The sequence below is a fragment of the Microcaecilia unicolor genome, chromosome 3, assembly GCF_901765095.1.
Source record: "Microcaecilia unicolor chromosome 3, aMicUni1.1, whole genome shotgun sequence".
In the NCBI taxonomy this organism is placed as follows: domain Eukaryota; kingdom Metazoa; phylum Chordata; class Amphibia; order Gymnophiona; family Siphonopidae; genus Microcaecilia; species Microcaecilia unicolor.
The window spans coordinates 473583149-473606911 of NC_044033.1; the positions used below are offsets into that span (position 1 = coordinate 473583149).

At 42.8% G+C, this 23763-nt stretch overlaps 1 protein-coding gene across 1 annotated transcript in view; it reads right to left on the minus strand.

Moving 5' to 3' along the window:
• LMBRD1 (LMBR1 domain containing 1) overlaps positions 1-23763 on the minus strand; it is a 262882-nt gene that overhangs the window by 177265 nt on the left and 61854 nt on the right. Inside the window, 1 exon segment of the mRNA XM_030195170.1 lies at positions 11486-11553. Within this exon segment, the coding sequence (XP_030051030.1) occupies positions 11486-11553 (68 nt within the window).

Below are 23763 nucleotides of genomic sequence, written 5' to 3' on the forward strand. Positions count from 1 at the left end.
TACTGTTCACCAATACAACAGCCCTTATGCCTGCAGGTGTCACCTATATGTAGATACTGTAGGTATTTAGTATTTTTTTTGGAGGGTTCACACATTCCACAAGTGTACCAGTTACAGTGGAATATGGGCCTGGGTCCCCTTCTCTACAGACCTCTGCACTAACCATTAGGCTATTCCTGGAACCTGCTTGCTGCTCTAATAGGAATAGCCATCATATCTGAAGCTGTCATACAGCCTGGTATGTGTCAGCTAGAGAATGACACAGGGACAAAATTTCTCCCCGTCCCATCTCTGTGGGTTCTGTCTCATTCACCACCCCATTCCCGCAGGCCCCGTCTCCATCCCGTCCCCGCAGGCCCTGTCCCCATCCCCACCTCATCCCCGTGGGCTCTGTTTTCATCTGTAGAAACCTTGAACACTTATAATTTTATATTTAACTCTCCTGTCTTCCACAGTCCCTCCTCCAATAGAAGATGTCTTCTTAGAAGATGTGCTGGTAGAAGGATGTACAGGATCCCCCATGCAAATTTTGCTAGCATGTTTGCTTGTTTTTCCAAAAAATAAAAATATTGTTGTCTGCATCAAACAAACATAAACAGTCCAGTTCATTAACAGGCTTCAAAGTTGAAAGTGACATGGGGACAAAGTTCATTCCCATCCTCACAAGCTCTGATCATGGGGGGGGGGGGGGGGGGGTCGGGGGGAACGGGGGCCTGATAGCCTGCAAATGGTTTACAGACCATTCCTCTCCAATGGTCTGCAAACCCCACGCCAGCTCCGAGCTGGTGTAGGGTTTGCTGCGGACAGCGCACCAATGTTTGGTGCGCTGTTCATCGATCATTGGTGAGGAATAGGTTTAGCATGCATTTGCATGCTACTTGCGCTAACAGCCCTCTTTTGCATGCTAGTTGCGTTCAGAGCCCACGAGCACATTGTTTTCATATGCTCGGGGGTTCTGATCAAGGGGCAGTAACAAACGCAGGTGCTAGTATGGTGCTAATAGCCTCTAGAACCCGAAATTTGATTCTCATCATCTGCCCATTAGAGACACACAAAGAAGCAGAGAGACAGACAGACTCGGACCCACAGCATCAGCTGCAATACCTTTCTGCCCTGCTGTAAGCCTAGTTTTATATAAAATACCTTTTTCCACACCACCTGTGTGTGCTGTAATATTGTGCTGTGAAACCCACTGCCACTAAGAAGTGGACTCAAGACCAGGAAAAGGAAACCAGACCCAGAAGGGAGCCAAAGTTGACATCTGAGGACCCTAGACCATAATAGACAGTATGTACCGTCACAACTTAGGGGGTGAGAAGGGGTCAAGAAGTAAGGGGGGTTCACATCTTAATCCTTCTAGTGGTCACCTGGTCATTTAGGGCACCTTTTAGTCACTTAATCGTCTAGCCAAAAACATCTTAAATTTTGGCCTTAGACATCTTCATTTTGATCCATTATTGCAGAAAAACGTCTTTTTGGTGCCACCCATATCCCACCCATAATACACCCCCTTGAAATTTGGACAAACTGTGAAGCAAAATGTCTACAATCGGGGTGTCTAAAATCACAACTTGGATGTTTTTGACAGAAAAACATCCTTCTGCCACCTTATGACTTTTTTTGGTTTGAAAATGAGCACCTGTAAGTTCTAAATTGCAGCTGTTAATTGTCAACAGAAAAAAGTTATAATGGAGGGATATTTCTGCCTCCTACTAAGGCACAACCAGAGGCAGAAGTGGTAAGGAGGAACTCAAGAGCTAAGTAATCAGTGAAAGGGTCACGAGAATAACAAACACCCATAAGATTCTGAAGCAATCAAGAATGAAGATCAGGACTCTATGTGTTAACATTTGGAGACAATCAATGCCAAAGAGCCTCCGTATCTCCTAAGGAACAGTCCTTGATGACAAATTTAGCAAGGGTTTTACTAATTTACAATCTTATGTTAATACCTCACAGTTTGCCTCCTGCTGCTACTTATATAGTATTATTATCTGCCTCTACATAAACTAATTGTGACCATCATATCTGAGAAAAAGTAACTAAAGTCTCCAGAAACAAAAAATGAGGTTTTAATGAATTCTGTTAGAACAAACCATTTGTAAAACAGTCCAAATGCCATCCTTTTATGTGAAAAAATAATTTTAAAAAAGTTACAGAAATTCAAATGTAACTTTTACAGACTACTTATGGACCCATGGTATGAAAAACTGGTCATTCTCAACAATTTAGATTTGCTACTTTAGTCAACTTTTCCCAGAAATGGTCACAATTTTGTATTGACTAATTTGTTCTAATTTCCATAGGAAACTAAAGAATCATAGGACGCAATGCCTTTTGAGGGCTGAAATCTGGCTAAAAGATAGAGAACAAAGAGTAGGACTGAATGGCCAGTTATCCACACGTAAAAGGGTCACCATTAGAGTGACCTATGAGTCTGTATTGAGACCTGTGCTATTTAAAATATTCATAAACAGCCGAGAGACAGGAGCTGTGAATAAGGTGATCAAATTTGCAGATGATAGAAATGATTTCAAGTTGTTAAAATAGCAAGAAGATTGTGAGGATTTGCAGAAAGATCCTGTGAGGTTAGGAAGCTGTGCATCTACACAGAAGATTAAATTAATGTGAACAAGAGCAAAGTCATGCACATATGGATAAAAGCCCAACTATAGTACAAAAAATATATATTGACGTCTTTGTGGATAATACATTGAAATGTTCAGCTCAGTGCATCACTGCTGCTAAAATAGAAAACTGAACACTAAGGATTATCCGAAAAGGGATGGAGAACAAAACCAAGAAAATCATTATGCCTCTATATAGGTCCCTGGTACATTTGCAAAACAAGTACTATACGCATTACGCAGTTCTAGTAGCACCATCTCATCAATCATATAGTACAATTAGAAAAAGTTCAGAGAAGAGCTACAAAAATGATAAAAGGGGTGGAACACCTCCCTTATGAAATGTTAGGCATTTTTTTTTACCTTACAGTGAAGATGAAAGATATGTCAGAAGTTTATAAAAATATGACTGGGATGGGAATGGTTAAATAGAGAACAGTTATTCAACCTGCCAAAACATGAAAACAAAAGAACACTGCCTGAAACCAATGACCAGCAGATGCAGAAAGTCTTTTTCCTTATTCATAAAATGGCGCATAATTAAATATGTAGAAACTGTTGCCAGTAGATGTGGTCAAGGTGACCAATATAGTGGGATTCAAAGAAGAATGGACAAATTCTAGAGGAAAAGGCCAAAAAATATTATTAAACAGGTTGACTTGGGAGGGCCATTTTTCATCCCTGAAAATAAATCTCATTTTTAGGATCTGCTGGGTACTTGCAACTTGAACTGGCCATTGTTAGAGACAGGATGCGGGTCCTAATGCATCTGACTCTGCATGGCTTTTATCATCTTAGAACCAACTTCTGACACTGAGATTCTCTCTGAAATCTGCTGATAGTACCGCTTCAACTTGTCTTTGGCAAATGAAGCAATATAGCAAATTGAAAAATAAACGATAAACCAAAAACTATACTCATTATCCAATATATTGTATATCCAAGCACATTAACTGTATGACTTTATTTAGAACAGAATGTGGAGGCATTTAGTAGCAGAGAAGTCCACCTAGGCAAGAGGTAGCGAAGAAACTTACCTGTAGCAGGTATTCTCCAAGGACAGCAGACCATTAATTCTCACATGTGGGTGACATCATCCACATTGCCCACTGCAGAACACTTTAATAACCTATATAACTTTAAGAGCCATGCGCTAGTATTCCCACTGAGCAAGCGTGAGTGCCATCCCACCTGCTGTGAGAGTGCGGGACCAGCAGTAAAGAGCAATAAAAAAAAAATTTTTTTAAAGCTCCAAGGGGAGGTGGGAAGGTATGTGAAAAGTAATAGCCTGCTATCCTAAAAGAATACCTGCTACAGGTAAGTATCTTCGCTTTTTCTGAAGACAAGCAAGCCATATCTGTTGCGTTCTCGAGGGCCTTGGCATTCTGTCAGGTCCTCGAGGCAGGACTGGAGTTCATGAGCCCTTGGGCCACTGCCGAGGAGCGGCAGCGGCAGGCAAGACCTCCTCGGGACTGGAAACACAGAAGAGCAGTACTGGAACTCTGGACTGGAGTAGTACAAGGCAGGCAACTAGAACAGATGAGACAGGAACAGCTTCACCTGCACCTAGCCACCGTTCCTCCGGAGTTGAGCTCCGAAGTGCAGGCGGCCGGCAGGACTTGCAGGATAAGGCAGGAACTGAAGAACCAAAGGACCCACCCTGGGTCTAGGAAACACGAGGGAGACTAGACTAGGAACTAAACACAGACAGTGTGCTACTGCACAGCCACTAGCCAGACCCAGAAGACAGACCAAGGAACACAAGGCGAACAGAAGCTAGCAGGAGCAAAGACTAGGGCAGCATACACACTAGGCAGAACGGGGATCCGGGAATACCCACAGGGAAAACCCTCTAGCTAGGAGGAGACAGAATACAGGAATAATCACCCAGGAAATACACACTAGCTAGACAGATACAGGATTCAGGATATACAAGCAGGGTAGGCACACAGGCTAGGCAAGGCAGGACTCAGGGTAAAGACAGCAAACCAGGAATAACAAGCTAAGGGTCTTGGGCAGGCAGCACAGCAAACAGAGTAACCAGGAAGAACAGGCCAAGGGTCTGAAGCCACAACCATTCCACACACTGACTGGGGAACCCATAAAGGCTGAGGCTTCGCATACAGAGAACAAACCCGGACAAAGGCTTCACCCCAACCCAGGGTAAGCCAGGAACAGAGGCTTCACCCCAACACAGGGTAAGCCTGGAGCAGAGGCTTCACCCCAAACACAGGGTAAACCAGGAACAGAGGCTTCACCCCAAACAGAGGGTAAGCCAGGAAGGACCCGCAGTCCACAGACAGACAGTGGCAGGGAAGACCCCCCACCGAAGGACAACAGAGACACAGACACAGAGAGAAGCTGGGCTGGAACCCAGAGAGAGGCTAAGCAGTAGTGCAGCAGACACTTACTAACCTGGCCTGGCCTAAGAGCATAACACTTATGCAAAAGGCCCTGACTGCAAGCACAGCACTTCCTTATGAAGGCTCTCACTGATGAGTCACCAGCAGCAGGACAAAAGCAGGAAGTACACTGACCCCAAAGAGAGGCTTGACACACATACTACTACTACTACTTAACATTCTAGAACGCTACTAGGGTTACGCAGCGCTGTACAATTTAACAAAGAGAGACAGTCCCTGCTCAAAGAGCTTACAATCTAATAGACAAGTGTACGGTCGGTCCGATAGGGGCAGTCAAATTGGTGCAGTCTGGATTCACTGAACGGTAAGGGTTAGGTCACATAGGAAGTGAGCCTACAGGAAAGACAAGCAGGAGCCATCTTGGAAGCTGGCACAGAGCTGGTGGCAGCCATCTCAGATGCTGGCTCCCTAGAGAGGCATAGCCCACACAGGTGAGGTCTAGTGAAGCAACCAGGTTCATGCTGGAAGCAGCCAGCACACCAGGACAGAGACAAGACTAACACAAACACAGGCACAGACAGAAGCCAGCAGAGCTGCTGACCCCCAGAAAGAAGGTAAGGCTGAGGGTGGTCACGGCCACAGACGTGACAATATCCTTCTCACATATGGAAATCCCTAGCTATCAGGCTCACCAAAAACAACAGTAGAACTGGAACTCGCAACAGTGAATTCAAAACACTAATCAACCTGAAACTATATATATTCAACCACAAAGTCCATAAGTACTGTTCCAGGGTCAGGGCACACGAAAGACGTCCTCCTCAATTGGGGGAACTGTCTTCTATATGCGTATCCTCCCATCCCTCTTGTGGGGAAGACTTTGCTGAAACTCAAGCAAGACAGAGGAAACACGATTCTGATCGCCCCTTATTGGCCCCCTCAGATCTGTTTCCCTTTTCTTCTGGAGTTATTCTCTGAAGAACCATGGAGATTGGAGTGTTTTCCGACCCTCATCACGCAGAATAAGGGATCTCTCCTGCATCCCAATCTCCAGAGCCTGGCTCTCACAGCCTGGATATTAAGAGCTTAGAATTTGCTTCCTTGCATCTTCCTGGGGGTGTCTCCAGAGTCTTACTGGCTTGCAGGAAAGATTTGAGTAAGAGGTGTTATTCTTTCACATGGAGAAGGTTTCCCGTCTGGTGGGAGGGCAGAGCCCTAGATCCCACATCGACCCTGCTTGAATACCTTCTACACCTTTCCAAATCTGATCTCAAGACAACTCTGTAAGGATTCACCTCAGTGCAATTAGTAATTACCATAAATGTGTAGAAGGTAAGTCCATCTCTGGACAGCCTCTAGTTGTTCACTTCTGGGAGGTTTTGTATATATAAAGCACCCTATTAAACCTCTGCCTGTGTCATGGGACCACAAAGTCACTCACCCAGCTGATGAAAGCTTGTTTTGAGCCGCTTGATTCCTATCATCTGAAGTACTTAACCTGAAAGATCTTTTTTTCAGTGGTTGTTACATCAGCTCAAAGGGTCAGTGAGCTTCAAGACCTAGTAGCAGGATCCATCTTATGCTAAATATCATCATAAAAGAGTAGTTTTACGTACACACCCTAAGTTCCTTCCTAAGGTTGTGTTAGAGTTCCAGCTGAACCAGTCAATCATTCTTTCAACATTCTTTCCCAAACCTGAAGTCCATCCCGGTGAACGTGCTCTACACACCTTAGACTGCGAACTGGCATTGACCTTTTACTTTGAGTGAACTAGGCCCTACAGATAGTCCACCCAGCTTTTGGTTTCTTTGGGTCCCAACAGGATGAGGGGTCACCATTGGGAAATGCTCAATCTCCAATTGGCTGGCAGATTGCATTTTTTTCACTGGGCTGACTCTTGAGGGGCATGTCAAAGCTTATGATGTCACAGCCATGGCTGTGTTGGTAGCCCAATTGAGGTCAGCCTCTACAGAACAAATCTGCAAGACTGCAACAGGATCTTCAGTCCACAAATTCACATCTCAGTATTTCCTTGAGCAAGATGCCCAACACGATGGTCTGTTTGGACAGACAGCTCTCCAGAATTTGTTTGTGGTCTAGGCTGCACTCTCACAAAGTATGTATTTGTTTTAATCCTGAAAACAAGCTCGAGTTCAATGTGGCTTACAGTTTAGATTAAAAATTGAGTTTGAATTTCAACATAGTGAAGTAGTATGTTGAAGTGGCTGAATATAATATATTAGCAAATAAACTACAAATAGTGTACATATCAATAGATTTGCAGTACAAAAAAAAGGGATGTTTAACTGGTTATTGTGATATTAACTTTCGGGTTCTCGAGGCAGATCCGGAATTTGTGAGCCCTTGGACCACTGCCGAGGAGCGGCAGAGGCAGGCAAGACCACCCTGGAATCGGATACAAGGAAGAGCAGGACTGGAACTCCGGACTGGAGTAGCAACTGAGGCGGGCAAAGTAGAACAGGCAGAACAGGAACAGCTTCACCTGCGCTTGACCACCGTTCCTCAGGAGTTGAGCCCCTTTGTGCAGGTGGCCGGCAGGACTTGCAAGACAGGGCAGGAACTGAAGGCCCAGAGGACACCCCACCCCTGGTCTAGGATACACAAGAGAGGCTTGGCTAGGTACTAGACTAGGACTGAAGGCTGCTACGCAGCCACTAGGCAAGAACACAAGACAGACTAAGCAGACAGGGTAAACACAAAGGCTAGGCGGAAGCAGGCTCGAATATACATACAAGCTTGACAGAAGCAGAGATTAGGAGGTACATACAAGCTTGACAGAAGCAGGGGTCAGGACATACATACAAGCTTGGCTGCAGCGGGGCTCAGGACATGCAGGCAAGCTTGGCAGAAGTGGGGTTCAGAATAAGCATACAAGCTTGGCAGAAACGGGGCTCAGGATATACACGCAAGCTCGGCAGAAGCAGGATTCAGGATAAACACACAAGCTGGGCAGAAACAGGGTTCAGGATATACACACAAGCTGGGCAAAGCAGGGCTCAGGATATACACACAAGCTAGGCAGAAGCAGGGTTCAGGATATGCATACAAGCTAGGTAGAAGCAGGACTCAGGACAAAGACACAAGCTGGTCAGAAGCAGGATTCAGGATTTACATACAAGCTAGGCAGAAGCAGAACTCAGGATAAAGACACAAGCTGGTCAGAAGCAGGATTCAGGATTTACATACAAGCTAGGCAGAAGCAGAACTCAGGATAAAGACACAAGCTGGTCAGAAGCAGGATTCAGGATTTGCATACAAGCTAGGCAGAAGCAGGACTCAGGATATACACCCAAGCTGGGCAGAAGCAAACAGAAGAATAAACCAGGAACTAGCAGAGTCTTTGGGCAGCTGGCAGACAGTACAATAAACCAGGGATACCAGAGTCTTGGGCAGGCAGCAGTAGAATAAACCAGGAACTAGCAGAGTCTTTGGGCAGGCAGCAGACAGTAGAATAACCAGGGAATGCAGAGTCTTAGAGCAGGCAGTACACAGGAGAATAAACCAGGAACTAGCAGAATCTTTGGGCAGGCAGCAGACAACAGAATAAACCAGGAATAGCAGGCTAAAGGCTGAAGCTACAGCAGCTCCAAACACAGACAGAGAAATAAACCCAGGCTGAAGCTACAGTAGCTCCAAACACAGACAGCGAAATAAACCCAGGCTGAAGCTTCAGTAGCTCCAAACACAGACAGAGAAATAAACCCAGGCTGAAGCTTCAGTAGCTCCAAACACAGACAGAGAAATAAACCCAGGCTGAAGCTACAGTAGCTCCAAACACAGACAGAGAAATAAACCCAGGCTGAAGCTTCAGCAGCTCCAAACATGACAGGGAACAGACAAAGGCTGAAGCTTCAAACACTGAGTAAAACACCAGAAGGACTAGCACTCCACAGACACAACAAGCAGAAGGGCCAGAGCCCAGAACAGGAAGGGCAAAAGCCCAAAGCAAGGCTATATAGCAGTGCAACAGTACACTGACTAACCTGACGACCTTTTGGCAATGCAAAGGCCCTGAATGCCAGTACAGCACTTCCTTATAAAGGCTCTCACTGATGATGTCACCTACAGCAGGACAGAAGCAGAGTACACACTGACACCAAAGAGAGGCTTGACACACATAGGAAGTGAGCACACAGGAAGGACAGACAGGAGCCATCTTGGAAGCTGGAACAGAACAGGCGGAAGCCATCTTAGATGCTGGCCAGGCAGGAGCCATCTTGGAAGCTGGAACAGAACAGGCAGAAGCCATCTGAGATGCTGGCCAGGCAGCAGCCATCTTGGAAGCTGGCCAGGCAGGAGCCATCCCAGAAGCTGCACTTCGAGGGATCAGGTAAGCAAAAGAGGAGTCACGACCATGGACGTGACATTAACTAATGAAACAAATTCTAGAACGAATTAGTGAAGAAATTAGTTTTTAGCAATTGTCGGAATTGTAAGTAGTTAGGATGAATGTGATAGATTTTGGGAAGGAGGACCAACATTTGGTTCCAATATAGGTGAAATCAGCAGAAAGCACCAATTTAAATACCACATTTTAAAAATTTGGTGGACGAAGTATGAGAGGGTTCCTGGCTCCAAGGAAGGCTTTATGTGAAGATATTTCTATTAAATGGTTCATATTATCTTGAGCCAGTCCATGCAATATCAGGAATATAAAAGTACATAACTTGAATGAGATCCTGGCATTAATAAAAGGAGTGGCTCGCTCAAAATGGAGTACTTTAAAAATAAAATAAGCAGCTGCATTTTGTACAGTTTGGAATCTTTTTAGGACCTACTCCTTACAACCCAAGTATATAGCATTACAGTAATCCAACTGTGAGAGAACTAGAGATTGAACCAATAGTCTAAGGGTTCCCGATGTAAAGTAAGGTCTCCTGAGCTTAAGTTTCCAGAGGATTGTGAATGATTTGGAAATGAACTGGGAGACATGTTGTTCAAATGTGAACTGATTATCAACAAGAACACACGTGACACCAGCGTCAGGGACTTCACCGCAGGCTGAAGGCCTTATTGGGCAGCAGGCAGAGGCATGGCTGATGCAAGAAACTCAGATGCTGATGCACTCTGTTGGAGAATCTCAGCTAGATGCTCCTGGAGAATAGCCCAGATAAATCATCAAGGGCCGACATCGGCAAAGGCTGGGGCATCAGGTAGAGAAAGCCTGCTGAACCATCAGCATTCAGTGCAGGTGCCTGACCCTGGCTACATGGAAACCCCTGCTTCGGCACCTCCTTGATGGAGGGAGAGCTGGTGCCAACACTTCTCCGAACTGGAACTCTCTGTGCCCCGGTGCTCCTGGCACCATGTGTCGAGGGGGATCGATGCTCGTGCTTCTTTGGTCTTTGCTCAATGCCGAGCATCAACACTCCTTGCTGCCGATGAGGACAACATTGCATCCCCACGTGTCTTTGGTGTTGGGTCCAATGCTGACCAGTCCCAGGGGCCCTGCACAGCAGCCAGTTCGAGGCAAGTGGAGACCTGCTCGATGCACACCCACTCCCAGTGTCAGATATGGGCCTAGAAGCCATAGAGACCGATGCATCCGAAGCCGGTGCAAGCGCAGACACCGACATCAACAATTTGGACTGGGACTCAAAAGATGTTCTCTTTCTGAGCCTTTCTGGATAGCCGGGTTCTTTTCTGCATACGCAGGCAAAGAAGACAGCTGGAAGGTGTATGTTCAGACCCCAAACACTGGAGACACCAAGAATGGGTGTCTGTACCACAGAAGGACCTATTGCACCGAGCATAGTATTTGAGACCACTGGGAAAATTCGATGATGTGGAAGGAAACACAGCTGTAGCCAAATCAAACAACTCGATGGTGACTACAAAAAGGGGCAAAGCACCAGAAAAAGACAGAAGAAAAACTCCTGACCAAAGATGAAGATCTTGTAAGCTCTTTGAGCAGGGATTGTCCTTCTATGTTAAATTGTACAGCGCTGCGTAACCCTAGTAGCGCTTTAGAAATGTTAAGTAGTAGTAGTAGTAGTAGTAAGAGGGCCTATAGAGCATGAAAAACAAAAGGCAAAGAAACCTAAAAGTGGGAGAAAACCAAACTAAAACAATATAAAAGGGGGGGGGGGGGGGGGGGCCTTGAAAAGGAAAAACAAAGCAAAGCAGAATAAAAATTCCACTGGGAAGGCACGGAAAAATGCTCAAATTTGCTTATTCACCACGATACTGGGAGGAGCCACAGACAACGCATTCTCTCTCCTCACAGCGAATGAGAAGAGACTGCTGGTCCCGTACTCTTGCGGCAGGCGGTAAGGTACTCGCATATGCGTAGTGGGAACACAAGCGAATGGCTCTTAAATTTATATACGCTATTAAAGCTGAGTATTAACCTGTCCTGCTTGTCCTTGGAGAAATAGATATATTACTGAAATATATCTGTATGCTTCTTGCAATGATATATATATAAGAATAAGCTGGAATGATGTATTGCATAAGCATTTATCTTTACTTACCCAATTAAAAGAAGCCCTGAACAAACAGCCATAAATCCAAATGTATACTTGAGTGCACTTTTCACTTGCTGTGTAAAAAAGGAAATAATTTCAGTATGTGTACAGTAGTTAAAGCAGCACACAATTTTACATATTATTTATTATTCATACAAAAGAATTGGAAAAGGATTTAAATTATTTAAATAATGCAAGTGATCACTGAATCATCAACATCTAAAACAAATGTGTTCTTAACCAATAACAAAATGGTTAATCAGTCAAGCCACTAAGACACAGCACTCAGTTTTTTTTATAGGAAGGTAATCATAGATGACATTTTAAATAAATAATAAATAGTTCAAGATAAATTAGGGGACCTTTTACTAAAGCGGTAATCATAGATGACATTTCACATAAATAATAAATAGATCGACAAATTTAGTGGACCTTTTACTAAAGCTTAGCAGCACTTTTGGATATTAGCATGCATCGAATGTCAGGCGGCCATAGGTATAAACAGGACATGCAGCATTTAGCACATGATAACCTCTGTTAATGCACACAAAGCTTAGGTAAAAGGGCCCTTAGCTACAGGAATATCTGAGCTCCTATACAATATGGTCTTTCATCAGATAATTTTATGACGGTTTTAAGGGTCTGCTTAAAGACATCTGAAAATTAAAACTGTATAAGGAAAATTTCATATTGGGCAATAAAAGGTATCACAAACTTTGTATTCAACATTTTATTGAACATTTATTTATTCATTTCATACTTACTATACCGCTTTAACTGACAAGCAGGGCAAAGCAGTTTACACTTCTAAAAAACTATAAACAACTATAAACACATACCATTCATAATAAGAACAACAGAAATACAGAGCATATACTTCCAAGATAAATGTGTCCCAAACAAGTCGTTCCAGCACTCAGGAGTTTGTAATTGAGTATGCTTGTTCAAAGAGAAAGGTCTTCAGTAAAGATTTAAACTTTTTCAGAGGTCTCACTGAGCAAAGACAATCTATTTGAACAGGGACTGTCTTTCTTCTATGTTTCTGCAGCGCTGCGTACGCCTTGTAGCGCTATAGAAATGCTAAATAGTAGTAGTAGTAGGTATAGACTTCCACAGTGATGGGGCAACAAAGAAACAAAAGCACTATGGCAAGTGCTCGCCAGCTGAGCTATCCAAAGGCCTGGCAACACCAGATGATCTTTTAACAATCTCAAAACTCAGGCAGGAGAGTAAGGAACAGCCAAACAGGACAGATACGATGGAGTTACTTGATGAAAAGCTCAAAACACAAGTAAGAAAATGTTGAACTGAACACGACATTTAACTGGAAACCAATGATGATCCTTTAAACTATGCTGTTACGTGATCTGATTTTGAAAATCACCTATAACCTCTGTGTACTAGCAAATACATGGAAAGCAGGTTTACAGATGGAAATTGGCTCTTAGAAAATTTGAGAAGACTAACATGCATAAAAATAAGCACGCTCCACGACCTCACCTACTTTTATAATTTGCATGCTGCTGTTCCAAGGGGCACAGTTTGAGCAGAACTGTAACTGAAGATCTAGCACACCTGTGCATCAACCAACATTACAGGGTTCTCATGATAAGCATGACACAGAAAACCCCCAACTCTATAATCACCCATGTGATGCACGATAAATAGCCTAGCAAATGCCATATCCAGCACTTCTGACTTAGACTTTGGAGGACAAAATACATCTAATCACTCATGAGTAAACAGAAAATTCCTGATCACATAGTGAGAAACCCTGAGGCAGTTCCAGAGAACTCTTGATAAGTGACCATCCTGTTGTGTGTCTTCCAGAACTGCAGATACAGCCTACTTCATAAATTAGGGATTTCCATCTAGAGGAAAAAAGTGCATCCAGGTTTGGTGGCTATTATTTTTACCATGCTGACGCTCTTTCCAGTTCCCTGGCCAGTCACTTAGCCCTCCATTGCCCCATGTAAGCCCCATTGAGCCTGCCATGAGTGGGAAGCGCGGGGTACAAATGTAACAAAAAAAATTGTTCTGGGTTCACTATAATTAGTGGGTTTTTTTTTAATCTTTTCCTGGCTTCTTCATCTCTCTACAGTATTTATGTTTCTGTTATTTTCAATTTATTATTTGAGCACATAAATTTAAGGTCCTCTGTTAATGCAGTATGTTTCAAATGGTATTTTGGAATCCTCTGCATTATATCTTTACCCTTTGAGGTTACCCTCCCACCAGGGACACCACTGCATGGAATGATTCATTTTTTTTCCAATGCATTTCTTCCAAAGGAGAACATATCTTTCTCCTAACCCTGTATTCTTGTTAATAGTAACCTTCAAGTAACAATTGTTTCAGATGGTACTGTATTCGATTTATTTTGTAATATCAATAGATGGTTCCTCTTGAATTGTAAATCCTATAAATAATCCAAATCTACAAATGATCAGTGAAACCAGTCTTTTATGTAAGAATTGCATTGCCTATCCTGTTAACAGGGAAGAACAACCAGCAGGGGAAATTGCTGCCCTGTAGAGTTTTTTCCTAAACTAACGTGCAAAATGGTTACATTGTATAGCTTAAACCACATATGAGGTAATGAATCCATTCTATTTGTGGATAAACAAAATACAAAGATAAGAGGTAGACAGAATAAAGATGGCCAATCCCAGAATCATAAATACGTCATTTTGGTGCATGAGAAAGGGTAAGAAAACATTGTTCAACAGTCAGCTATGGCTGCAGTGCCTGGACAGTCTACAATGATTGGTCACTCCTGAGATAAAGGGTGAAGGCTGAGAGAACAAGTTAGTCCTATAAATTAACAACATTTTCTTCTATTTTTCAATTTTAAAGAAATTAACCAACTATGACAGAACAGTGTTTTTAGCCTGTAAACTGTATTGAATTTCTCTAGTTTGGCCAGTAAGGGGTGTATGCTTCTGTTTCAAACTGTTACAAAAGGAATGACTGTTCCTTCTTTTAGTTAGCACACAGATAAAGGAAATGCATATAGTAATGTAACCAGCTATTTCTGAAACTTGTTGTTCTGGGCTCTGATGGTCCCAGGAGCTCTTTTCATTTGGATTGTACTAGCTTTTGTCCAAGTCTTAGCCGGGAGAAGAGAGAGACAGATCTCTTTGCTAAGGCCCTGTAAACAGTTACATTTGATAACTTGTGAGCAGCTATATATCCTGATCTTCCAGGTACTATTTAGAAAATAAACAAATGTTAGTTGGTGTTATAATTGATCCATATTTCAGTTACAGGTGTTTGCCGATTGCACTTTTTATATTACACTGTTCAATTTTTTTTTTTATTTTATCATTTTACTTAATTACATTCACATTTATCACGTAAATGTAAGGAAAAACAGAAATTAATATAAAGAAAAAGAAAAAAACATTTCTCACAACATATATATAATTGTCCACAATTGGGGGATCCAAGATCAGGAAAACAATCTCAAAAGAAAATAAGAAAACCCCAAATGGTTAATCTACAAATTCATATTTTCTGAGAGAGGAAGGTTAATCGGTAATTGCAGCCGGCACAGTGGTAACTAAAGGAAGTTGCTGCAGAGGGTTCTTCAATCTGTTCTTTTAACTTCACAAACTCTTGTAATTTCTTGGTTCAACCAATAGTAAAAAGGAAATAAATCACTTACAAAGGAATCGCTCTAGGAAGGTCCCACCTAAGGCAATGATTCTTGGCTTAAAAGCCAAGAGTTCACACCTCCTAGTCTGCGATTCCCTTGATATATCAGGAAATATATTTATCTTTGAACCCAAAAAACTATCAGCCATGTATCGGAAATATAATTTCAAAACATTGTTTCCTATCTAAATCAAAGGCAAAAGTCACTAGTAATATAACTCTCTATATAGGGTATTTTAGGAAGATTTATCATTCTCAAGTTATTTTTCTTAATTGGTTCTCCAGAGGTTCCACTTTTTTACAAGAAACATGACTGTCCTCATTACCAGATTAACTGATTTCGTAGAGAAACCATTTCCGTAATCAAAGTCTCTATTTTTATATCTTGGACTTCCACTTTGTGTAGATAAGTATTGATATAATCACATATTTATTCCTGAAAATTTTTTGACATCTGAAGAAGAGAATTATTCACACTCTGCAGCACTTCCCATAGTGCGTCCATTATGACATTTTTTGGCTTCACCAGGTCCAATTTCCCCAGAACATGTTTCCCAAGAAACATAAAGACTTTAGGAATGAACGACTTTGTTATCAGTGTGGGCGTACAGGACATTTCAAAGTGGATTGCCCAGAAAAACCCCACCCTGCACTAAAGAGCATTCCAGTTCCTGCACCAAGGCTGGTGGCTTTCGTGGGTGGCTCCAGAACCAGAAAGGAGACTCACACAGTTGCTGCAGCACAAAATGTTTCTGGTTATTCATCAAGAAAGGAAGCAGATGGGCTCCCACAACATTACAGCACCCCAGTAAATGTGAATCAGACCCGGTAGCTGGTCTTTGTGGACACAGGCTCTAGCATGACTTTGTTACGACCAGAGCTAGTGCCGGAAGATGCTACACCGTGGAGGTAGTGCTAGTCAATGGATCCAGAGAGACTGTACCCATTGCTCAGGTATTCCTGGATTGGGGTACCAAGAGGTATAAACAGCCTTTATTTGTACATTATTGCTCTATACAACCCAGAGGTAGTGCAGGCACTTGTTATTGCAGCAAAATTCGACAAGTAACTGCACACAGGTTTTTTTTTTGCTCTGGCTATATGTATTTGCAACATTTCATCCGTACATTAACAGCCAGAGCTTATACAGACTCTGACAAGGTTTTTTTTTTTTTAGGTGAGACACGGTGGGTTTTTTAAAGAAAGGCTGTTTTATTCTCACACCCTTTTATGTGCTTTTTTCTCTCCACCCTGTTTTTGGTTCTTGCATATCAACTAGAAATCAAACAAAATAAAACATGGAAAAGAAAATAAGATGATACCTTTTTTATTGGACATAATACATTTCCTCATTAGCTTTCGAAGGTTGCCCCTTCTTCGTCAGATCGGAAATAAGCAAATGTGGTAGCAGATAGTATATATAAGAGAAACATCAAAGTATTACTTTGACAGTCTGACAGAGTGGGATGGTGGGGGTATGCATGGGACATCAAGCATTTCATTGATATTCTAACAGGATGGTGTTGGTAGGTTCTTTGCATATGTAACTACCATTAGACAGTATTCTATGGACTTGGGAGGGACATGGACAGGTTAAGGCCATACCGTACACTTATGCAGGCGGTTACAGAGAATATTAACATTTAGTGTGCCTAACTGCCTACATTTATGCCAGCCATCCAGCCAGTGGTAAGTGCTTGAGCCTAAAGTTAGGCATTAGATGCAGACTTATGCTAGTATTCTATAATGGCAACTGTCGCATGCAATGTGCTCTTACAGAATCCATACTTAGTGGGCATCATCCCAGTACCTAAGCTTCAGGTAATCCATAGTGAACTCTACCCCCCCCCCCCCCCATACAGCTGTCTCACTTTAATAGAAAACAGAGAAAATTCCAGTAGACAGACCATGTGCTTATCAAGTCTGGCCCAACAATAGGTCTTATCCATTCTTCTCACCTAGACATCCAACATGCTTGTAACATGCTTTCCTAAATTCAGATAGTCTTCCATTCCATGCATCCATTGTCATTTCTGTACAGAAAGTATCTCCTTATGATACTTCAAACGCGGGTAATGTCGTTCTTTTTCTTGGATCTATCCATTTCACTTTCATCCTATGCCCCCTTGTTTCAGAGATTCTTTTCAATTGCTTCCCGTGTATTTATGCCACAGAAGTATTTAAACACTTCTTCCCTCTCCCACAGTTCTTCTAACAGAGATTTTTAAGTCTGTCCCCATATACTTTTTAAGTCCACTGACCATTTTAGTAGCTGTCCTCTGGAATGACTTCAGCTTTTTGAAGGTTAGGTCTCTAGAATTGTACACATTACTCAAAATTAGATCTCACCAGAGATTTATATGGAGGCATCCTTTTCCCTGCTGGCTATTCCTGTCCCTAAGCACCAAGCATTCCTCTGGATTTTCCCACTGCCTTTTCTACCTGTTTAACCACTTTAAGATAATCAGATGATATCATCACGCCCTGTCCCGCCACTCTTCCGTGCACAGAAGTACTTCATACCCCCAGAGCCGTAGCGAGGGGAACTGACCCCGGGGCGGGTCGCTGCTGCGCCCCCTCCCCCTCCCGGGTGCAGCACGGCGCACCCTCCTCCCGCTGGAGCGCACCCCCCCCCCCGGAGCGCATACCTGCGGCGAGGGACAGGCGGGAGGGCCGATCCGCCCCGACTGCACGTTGCTGGGGTGTGGTCAGCTCCGCGCTGGTTCACTGCTCTCTCTGTCCCGGAACAGGAAGTAAGCTGTTCCAGGGCAGAGAGGGCAGTGCACCAGCGCGGAGCCAACACCCCCCAGCAGCGTGCACCCGGGGAGGACCGCCCCCCCTTCCTACGCCACTGCATACCCCCACCTATACTGCACCTCTCACTCGAGGTTTTGCAGCCTTAAATGCATGTCCCTGAATTTCTTTTAGCATTCATCTCAAGCTGCCAGATTATAGACCATTTTTTTCAAGCTTCATTAGATCCCACTTCATGATATCGACACCATCAATGGTGTCTACCCTTTTGCAGATTTTGGTATCATCCACAAAGAGGTAAACCGTACTGGACAGCCTAGTAATATTGCTTATGTTTGGTGGAGGTGTACATTGTACTTATGAGGCCTGAACCAAGCAGTTTCCAGTGCTGCTAAGTATCTAATATCTAAGAATTAATGTACAGACGATGAGAAGTGGAAATTTCTCTTCTTTCTGTAATTACAATGATATTAAGCAGACCAGGTGAAGCAAGTACCCCCCCCTCTTCCCCCCACCTTCCTCTGACCAAGCAAGTGAAAGACAATGAGCTCCTGCCATTTGTTGTCCATTTGCTGTTCCATGAATGTGTGTATTAGCCTTTGAGAGACTTTTAGGATGCGATCAAAGGAAGTTCCAGGTGTAGGGGGCACAGGGTTGACAGGAGAGAGAGAGATAGAAAATCCTGTAATAAGGACTGGATAAGAAAACATTATTGCAGAAGGGAGGAGAATCTCTCCCTTTGAATATGGCCAAGAGACAAAATTCTTTCCCATGAAGTAAGGCTACTATCCCGGACAGAATTACCCTTTTACAACCACACTCAGGTACCACCTTATGTCCTTCTCTGCCTAGAACAATTCAAACACTATCTCCCTGGTCCTGGAGTCAAAAGCAATAGTTCTATTGACAAGAGAAACCTAACACCCTCTATAACAACTCTATAAGGAAACAATAATTAACCTTTTCCTCCTCTTTCAGAATAGGAGAAAATACTAATTAAAGGTTTGAAAAATATATGTCCAAGACACTTGGACAGCAGAACAACTGCATCCTCAAAAGGAAATAGAAACAGATGCTATATATTTCTTTATTGTCAGGAGATCCTCCTGACTATGGGATGCTAATTAAGGGGGTGTGACAACACCTCCCCCTTGTGCTCCCTTTTTGTCTTGTAAGGGAAAGAAAGTTCTATATATTATGTCTTTGCCAGATAAGAAGTTGGTCAGTGTCTAGTGCACTCTGCCCCATGCCAGGGGATGGAGAGCCTGACCTGATCATTCATTGTCCTTTCATGTTTTTTCTCCTCTTTTCTATACTAGACTATACCTTGAATATTTTCTTATTTTTTTATCATAATCTCTGGATAATTAGATAAAACCCTGTGTTAACACCAGGAAGTGCTTCCTGGTCTCTTTTTGTCTTTGTTGCAGTCTAAATAGTGCTACCAGTTGTCTGGTTCTTTTTAAGGTACCTGTGGTCGAGGGGATTGCATTTGTGTGAGTAGCGCCCAGCCATGATTAGACATCTGGAGGCGTGGCACAAAAAGCACAAACACTTACAAAAATGTTGAAGAACTAGGCCAAAAGCCAATCCTTGCAGCACACCACTAGCAATATCCTTTCCCTCAAACTGAACTCCATTTACTACTACCTTTTGTTGTCTTCCATTCAACCAGATCCTAACTCAGTTGGTCACTTAAGGCCCATACCAAAGTCTTCAGTTATTATCTGAGTCACCTATGTGGAACCGTGTTTCACGGCTTTGCTAAAATCTAAGACACCACTTCTAGTGCTCCCTCTCTGGTTAAAGAAATAAATCAGATTTCTCTGACAAGACCATGATCTAGTAAAACCATGCTGCTTGGGTCTTGCCTACCATTGGGTTCCAGAAAGCTCACTATTTTCTGTTTTAGAATCATCTCCATTAACTCCATTTCCTCACCATAGAAGTCAGACTAATCTGCCTGTAGTTCCCAACCTCCTCCTTACTTCTGCTTTTTTGGAGAAGGACCTTCCAGGACCAATCCCAACTCTAGAGAAGCATTGAAAAGCCACCAGAACAATTCTAAGTTCCTTGAGTAACCTTGGATCTATTTCATCTACTCCTCCTAACCGGGATGCAGCCAGGCTGCTGGAACTAACATTTTAAAAGGAGATATAGTAGCTTTCAAAATAAAATGGGGGAAAGCAGACAATTGCCCAGGACTGCATGGCTCAGCATGTAGTATCATTGAAGAACATTACTGAAACAGGACATTTAAGGAATCCCAATAGAGAGGTTTAAAAAATGGTGAAAGAAAGCCAGGGTGTTTAATGGGAGAACAGAGTGAAGGAAGCAATTATCACCATCAACTTCTAAGCTGCTTGTAGATGCAAGAAAAAAGAAACACAATTTGAAGTATCTATTATACAAATACAAGAAGCTTAAAAAAATAAGATGCAAGAGTTAGAGTATACAGCATTAAATGAAGAGGTAGATATAATAGTCATCTCAGAGACCTGGGTGGAAGAGGTAATTAAATCAAACAAAATAAAAATTCTACATGAAATTCCATGGGTGAAGGGAAGGAGAATACAGGTAGGGCTGTAGTAACCACCGTCCAGGACAGAAAAACAGACAGATGAAGAATGTTTACAGAAATTAGGAAAACTGGCACAAGGGCACAGTATAGTATAGTAATGGGTATTTCAATTACCACAATATTGACTGGATAAATGTTACATCAGGGAGCGTGAGGGTGGTTAAAACTCCTATACGTAATAAATGAATGTTTCTTGGAGCAACTGGTTTAGGAATCGACAAGAGAGGGAACTATTAGATCTAGTCTTAGTGGAATGCAGGACATAGTACGAGAGGTAACGTTGTTGGGTCTACTAGATCAAATTTGTGCGAATATTTGGAGTGACATCACAAAAGAATTTACTGCAGCAGCATTTCATCTTCAAAGGGTGACTATAATAAAATGAGGAATATGGTTAAAAACAACCTAAAAGGATCAGCGCAAAGCTTAGGATTTAAGGTTTATGCTTGATTTAATTTAATATTACCATCTTGAAAACCCAGACCAGATGTATTCCCATTTATTTACAAAGGTGTAAAGAAGAGCAAATGAGCATGGTTAAAAGATGAAGTGCAACGAGGCTATTAGGGCCAAAAAACATCCTTCAAACAAGGACGGTTGAAGGAACCGTCTGAAAATAACAAGAAGAAGCATAAGGAGTGACAAAGCAAATGCAAGGCGCAGATAAAGAAGGCCAAGAGGGATTTACCCCCCCGAAAAAAAAATAACATTAGAGGCAAAAAAGCATAGTAAAAAAATTATTCGGTATATTAAAGCAGGAAGCCGGCAAAAGAATCGGTTGGGCCACTGGATGGACTGGGGTAAAAGGGCGCGATCAAGGAAGACAAAGACGTAGCGGACAGATTGAATGAATTCTTTGCTTCGGTCTTCACCGAGGAACATTTGGGTGGGATACCGGTGTCGGAAATGATATTTCAAGCGGACGAGTCGGAGACTTCATGGTAAACCTGGAGGACGTAATGGGACAGTTCAGCAAACTGAAGAGTAGCAAATCTCCTGGACCGGATGTATTCATCCTAGAGTACTGACAGAACTGAAAAATGAGCTTGCCGGAGCTACTGCTAGTGATACGCAATTTATCCTTAAAATCGAGCGTGGTACCGGAAGATTGGAGGGTGGCCATGTAACGCCCATTTTTAAAAAAGGTTCCAGGGGAGATCCGGGAAATTATAGGTACCGGTGAGGTCTGACGTCGGTGCCGGGGAAAATAGTAGAGGCTATTATTAAAACAAAATTACAGAGCACATCCGAGGACATGGATTACTGAGACCGAGTCAGCACGGCTTTGTGGGGGAATCTTGCCTGACCATTTACTTCAATTCTTTGAAGGAGTAAACAAACATGTGGACAAAGGGGAGCTGGTTGATATTGTGTATCTGGATTTTCAAAAGGCGTTTGACAAGGTACCTCATGAAAGGCTACAGAGGAAATTGGAGGTTCATGGGATAGAAGGAAAAGTCCTATTGTGGATTAAAAAACTGGTTGAAGGATAGGAAACAGAGAGTGGGGTTAAATGGGCAGTATTCACAATTGAGAAGGGTAGTTAGTGGGGTTCCTCAGGGGTCTGTGCTAGGACCGCTACTTTTTAATATATTTATAAATGATTTAGAGATGGAGTAACTAGCAAGGTAATTAAATTTGCTGATGACACAAAGTTATTCAAAGTCGTTAATTCGCGACAGGATTGTGAAAAATTACAGAAGGACCTTACCAGACTGGGAGACTGGGCGGCTAAATGGCAGTGTGCTGCTGCGGCTCGGAAAGCGAATAGAATGTTGGGTATTATTAGGAAAGGTATGGAAAACAGGTGTGAGGATGTTATAATGCCATTATATCGCTCCATGGTGCGACCGCACCTTGAGTATTGTGTTCAATTCTGGTCGCCGCATCTCAAGAAAGATATAGTGGAATTGGAAAAGGTGCAGCGAAGGGTGACTAAAATGATAGCGGGGATGGGACGACTTCCCTATGAAGAAAGACTAAGGAGGCTAGGGCTTTTCAGCTTGGAGAAGAGACGGCTGAGGGGAGACATGATAGAAGTATATAAAATAATGAGTGGAGTGGACAGGTGGATGTGAAGCATCTGTTCACGCTTTCCAAAATACTAGGACTAGGGGCATGCGATGAAACTACACTGCAGTAAATTTAAAACAAATCGGAGAAAATTTTTCCCAACACGTAATTAACTCTGGAATTCGTTGCCGGAGAACGTGGTGAAGGCGGTTAGCTTGGCAGAGTTTAAAAAGGGGTTAGACGGTTTCCTAAAGGACAAGTCCATAAACCGCTACTAAAGGGACTTGGAAAAAATCCACAATTCCGGGAATAACATGTATAGAATGTTTGTACATTTGGGAAGCTTGCCAGGTGCCCTTGGCCTGGATTGGCCGCTTTCGTGGACAGGATGCTGGGCTCGATGGACCCTTGGTCTTTTCCCAGTGTGGCATTACTTATGTGCTAGGCAGTTAAAGTGCAAATTAGCACACATTAATTGTTACTGCACAAGCACAGTAACTATTTCCACATGAAGGGTCCTTTTACTAAGGTGAGCTAATGATTTAGCGTGCATTAAATGCCAAGACACCATTGGTATAAAATGGACTTCTTAGCATTTAGCACACACTAAATCCATTAATGCACTTTAGTAAAAGAATCCCTAAATTAGCAGTTAGCACATGCAAATTCATATGTTAATAGTATGTTGTAACTAGGCAAAGCATGGTTGGAGAATGGACATAGACAGGCATATACCACATGTTAATAGCACTTGTAAGGTTAGAATCAACTATAGAACTACAGAAGTGGTGTGGAAAACACAACAAAATCTAGAACCATCAGAGAAATCCAAAAAATGAAAAATGACTCTGTTTATAGGGAAAAAGGCCTCAAGGAGCTCAGAGATCAACAATTAATCTCACGGAGCTAAAACAGACACAATGGTCTTCTCATCATCATAGGCCAAAAAATCCTACAATGCCACAGATCTGAAAAATCTTGTTCTGTCTATGGTCAAAAAATACATCAAAAGAATTATATTCTAAGTGATGATATGTCAATTCTAAGTGTGTAGATCACTACTGGAGCAAGATCCGCTATCCAATATACACAATTACACTTAACTTTCTTACGTGGTGCTTGTTGGATGCTGCTCTCCGCTGTGCGGTCCTTCACCTGCTGCCCCGAGCCGATGATGGCCAGCGTTTCGCTGCTTCTTCAGGGTCTCGGCTGTCATGGAGAGCTGTGCTCGTGTCCTGTTTGCAGCCCGAGACCCTGAAGAAGCAGCAAAACGCTGGCG